Source organism: Hypomesus transpacificus, chromosome 25 (assembly GCF_021917145.1).
Source record: "Hypomesus transpacificus isolate Combined female chromosome 25, fHypTra1, whole genome shotgun sequence".
Classification (NCBI taxonomy): Eukaryota; Metazoa; Chordata; class Actinopteri; order Osmeriformes; family Osmeridae; genus Hypomesus; species Hypomesus transpacificus.
The window spans coordinates 4,448,890-4,453,528 of NC_061084.1; the positions used below are offsets into that span (position 1 = coordinate 4,448,890).

At 41.8% G+C, this 4,639-nt stretch overlaps 1 protein-coding gene across 1 annotated transcript; it reads left to right on the forward strand.

The window, feature by feature from the left end:
• LOC124487182 (leucine rich adaptor protein 1-like) lies at window positions 1-4,162 on the forward strand. The gene is made up of 2 exons (XM_047049318.1): window positions 1-581; window positions 2,549-4,162. The coding sequence occupies exons 1-2, from the start codon at window positions 378-380 to the stop codon at window positions 2,936-2,938; spliced, it is 594 nt and encodes a 197-aa protein (XP_046905274.1). The 5' UTR covers window positions 1-377; the 3' UTR covers window positions 2,939-4,162.
• Window positions 4,163-4,639: the final 477 nt, after the last annotated feature.

Below are 4,639 nucleotides of genomic sequence, written 5' to 3' on the forward strand. Positions count from 1 at the left end.
TGTTACAGAGACCTCTGTTCCGCGCCTGTCTCAGACCACGTTATCAACCCGACTGCTCAACTGTTAGCAGCTTCAATGGACATGACTGATAGAGGCGGAGTGGGAAGACTTCGAAATTGTGACTGAATTGGGCTTGCAGCACTTACATTTTTGATTGCACTGTATATTTTACAACAGGTCTAGGACTTGGCTTGTCTGATTAAAGTCCAGCTTTGCCTTGTTGGATAGCCGTTTTCAAACCAGCAGTACAAGTGAGTTCAAAAGTTTGAGCACTCAGTGGAGTTCTGTGCAAGGGCAAACCCATAATTACTCGCCGTTTTTCATACAGCTCGACTGAAAACATTTCAAGTAGAAGTGAGCTATAGTCTACCTCTATCATGGACGAAGAGAACGTCTTACCCGATTTTAAGGATATTGAGACAAAGTTAGGTCGTAAAGTGCCTGACAGTCTTCGGTCAATTTTGGGAAAACATCAAGACAAACAAGAAGAAAAACCAGCCACTGTAAATTCAAAAACACGAGAAAATTCTGCTGACTTGAAAAGACTGGAAAGCAAGATGTTATTTTTGAAACAGGAAATGGTAAGTGGATACTACAGCGAATATATATAGGCTATACAGAATTGATGCCCGCAACCGTTTCAAATAACTTCGTTAGTTTCATAGGATCGTCTACACTGTAGTTTTGTAAACCACACCTTTGAAAAATATACAAACATTTGCCCTAGAACAGTGACTCAGCCCAATTTAAACAGAGTTGCATTGAACTTAATACTCGGACTTAATTATTGTTTTAGATAGATAAATAACTGATGGCATTAGGCTAAACTAATTATCTTTTCAACATGGAAGGTTATTGACGCCCAGCAATCAATGACTGCATTACTACCATTCAAGTGTAATTACCCAAAACTGGTGATATCCAGTTGTGAAAGCTTCCTGCTGAAAGAAGCCATTCACACCAAATATCTACATCAGAGCAAGGCGAAGTGCAGGCTGTTCTTACGTCACTCTCAATTCGGATTCAACAGAGCCAAACTAAGGAAAGCTAATCCCAAGTGTTGTTTCTTTAATAAGGCTTGTTCATAACATGTTATTACATGGCTCATCATGACACTTGTCATGGCTTACCATTGTCTAGGATCTAAGCACCCCCCCTTCCAGGCTTAAGGTCAGTAGGCTTATTAAGATCCAGCAACAGATGGCCATGTGGGGTTGACCAATTTTTGTTGGGTAGTGGGGTTGTGTGTCATGGCCTGGTGGACCAACTGACCCAGTAAGGATACCTGTCTAACCTTGTGCCTGCCCTCTGACCTCGCGTGAAAGACAGGCTGCTACCAAGAGATGGTGTTGATCCTTATTTTGTGTGGATCCCCAGGTTGTGTAGTCAGCAAAACTGGCTTAGAAGTCCCCCAATTGTAGTTTTGGATGGCTAATCCGGGATAGTACAGTGAACAGTGATAATATAGAATACAATACATTTTGGGCAAATTCAGCAGGATCCATGTTGCCCTAGAATAAGGACAGCCTTCTATTCTGTCCCTTCTTTACACTCATAGCTGAATCTTTAATCCAATCAGGCCGTCTTTCTCAAGTGCCCTCTGCTGAGTTACTCTCACAACAAACACACCAGTTGTTCATTTGCACGGCGCATTGACAGCTGTATCAGAACTGATTAAAAAGTCTAGACTAATCACGGACGTGTTGAACCGAGCGCGTAATGTCACTAATGAACACATTACCCCAGTAAGAACATTATGTGTAATTATGCTCATCGACTTGCAATGAATGGGGTTCAAATTTCAACTTGAATCCAGATGTTATAACTGAATATAACAACACCAAAAGAGTTGGCTCAACTCAAAGTCATGCAAGTCTAATAACGTCAGCCAGATTTGTCCTGTGATACCCCAGACTGTTTATGGAGTAAAATTCCATCCAGCCCAGGCTTGACGTGTGTGTGTGGGCACATGAAGCGAGGCTGTAGCCCACAAAGCAAACACGGGCCACATTATTAGCTGAGCGGGCCCTGTCACAGCTCACAACTCTCAAGAAGGGCTCTGTTTTATTAAGCCAGCTGTCCGGAACATTGTCCTGTATCAGCCTTGTCACCCACCATGTGGCTTAATGCTTTCTGACTGGCTCCCATGCAACAGTGACTCGCCACTGTGTGTCAATGGCTCTTCGTCACTAGCCCGGGGGAATTTGACCCCTCACCCTTCCCTCACCGTAGATGTGGTGCGGGGGACTAAATCAATTACTGCATTATGTAGGCATCCCATTGAGTGTTCAGCAATGGGCCCGTTCTGTCACTACATGGAAATTATTGATTATTTCCTGTCGCCTGATGATACATGTGTTTCTGTCCCAGTGCCAGTATACAATCAGACAAAACACGTCCATACAACAAGTGAAATACATTTGTTGGTATGGTTTCTTTATGCTGTGTACAGACAACTTAGCATTATTCATGTTGTCAAATGGATGGTGGCTTTGTTGCTCTTGTCTCTTTCAATGTTCCTAAAACGTATTTTCTCTTGCCAACACAGGCCAATCTGCGGGCCATCGACGGGAAGCTGCTGCAGCAGCTCATGTCTATCAACGAAGGCATCGAGTCCATCCGCTGGGTGATGGAGGAAAAAGGAGGCGTGACCAGCCGGGAGAGCAGCTTGAATGGCAGCTTGTACAGCCTATCGGACAGCCAGGATGGCACTTCGCCCCGCGGCAGCTTCACCAGTCTGCACGACGGGAACAGCGATGGTCTGGATGGCATTTCTGTGGGTAGCTACCTGGACACACTGGGAGAGGACATCCCAGACCACCCTTCACCGACGGACCTCGACAGCTTTTCAGATAAAGCTGTTTTTGAGGAGGGTACATTCAGCAAGCCACCAATGAGACTTAGAGTTGAATCGGACGAATACTACTGCTTTGGATGATTTGGGGCTAACTAGTGGAATAGTGGGGGTGTTGTCAGAGTTGACAGTAGACATTACGGATGTTGACATTTAAGGTTTTGTTTTGTTATGAGACAGGTTCTTGCATCTCTCGTCCTGTCGCTTGCTCCCGGTCTTGCCTGTACTGGGGTTCAAACTCAAGTCCTCTGACTCGCAAACGTGACTACCACCTTTATAAACACTGCTTTAACCAGCTACGCCACCGTAAAGCTAGGATTGATATGGAAGAGAGTTTCAACCAATTCAACTCGGTTACACTTGCACCAACTTCTGCAAAAATATTCTTAAATATTGTTGCAGTTCAAGTGGCTGTGGAAGAACAAAAAACGTCCTTGGAATGTCGCATGCCGTTTCGTGTGTCAAAACCGCATTTCTAACCAACACATAGATATTGAAATGCTATCCAATCTTTGGCCTCTGACCTCATCAAACCAATACAGGAAATATTTTATTGTATCCTAAATTCCGTTGTTTTTTCTGTAAATGTTCAACCAAGGACAGTGTCTTCTGTCTTTTTGTAACCATTTCATTTTAAACCACAGGAACACTTCAGTTCATGTGAAAACAGACTGTTAAGACTTTTCATCTTGAGTTGGTCTAAGTAATTGAGTAAATAAGGAATTAGAAGCTTTTGCAGCATTAGTGGTTTCATGCTGAGTAGTGCTAACATCGATTGACAAAAACCGTCCGATGTCTTAATCTGGTAGCAGTATCCACGTGCAATTTGCCAAAACCTTCACATCACTGAATATATAACGTGTCTTGTGTGCACTTATTCTTCGACAGATGGCATACATGATTGCCATTCCCAGATCATAAATGATCATTTAATGTTACTTTGCTTTCACCATAAGAGATTCATTGTGAATATTATTAAGGCAGTTCCAAAGAAGAGTTCCAATACAACATGTTAAGTTATTTGATTGGTGAGTTTGAGCTTAAAATTCAAAACCCTTTAATTTATAAACACTAATTGGCTTGCTGTAATTTACAAACACTAATTGGATTGCTGTATATGTTGGTCATATTGAGCTGGTACAACAAGATTTTATGTACGAAAGACATTCATTTCCGTACGAAGATGTACAAATTTGTTGATTTGCTTGACCTGTGTGTGTTGTTCTTTCACGTTGCCTACTTTTGACATTTGTAATTTATTGTTAGTTGTTTGAAAAATGTAAAAGAAATACAGAGATTTTCCACTTTCTCACGTGTGCAGTTTTAATTATTCCAGACACTGTCATATGACACTTATTCAGATTAGTTGTAACTTTTCAAGTCCTCTCGGTGTCACATCTTTGATAAAATTCACAGCAAAGAGGGTGATTAGATCTGCCAAATTCAGGAAACGAAAGTCCATTCTCCCCTCAAGCTCCTTAAACTATTAGGGGAAAAAAAACATTTGGCAGAATACTCAAGAGTGAAATGGCCAGACCTCTCATAGACAAGGCATCATATTACTATTCCAAAACCCCTCAGTATTCGTCATTAAGTTTAGGGCTGAGATTGAATAAATCAATGTTATGAGAAACCGGGCAAAAGAAGAAGGAATGCCAACCATGTAGTGTATTTTTATTACAGTTTGAATTCATCTTGCTGGCTTGTTGCTATGTTGAAAAGGATGATTGAATTCCCAGACTTGACTTTACATTGTGACAATGGTAATTGGAAGTTAGACCAGCC

Excerpts from the sequence above, each read along its gene's own strand:
- LOC124487182 (XM_047049318.1), top strand. The coding sequence starts at position 378 with ATGGACGAAGAGAACGTCTTACCCGATTTTAAGGATATTGAGACAAAG. Across the intron at positions 582-2,548 it reads TATTTTTGAAACAGGAAATG|GCCAATCTGCGGGCCATCGA; the intron begins GTAAGTGGATAC and ends TTGCCAACACAG.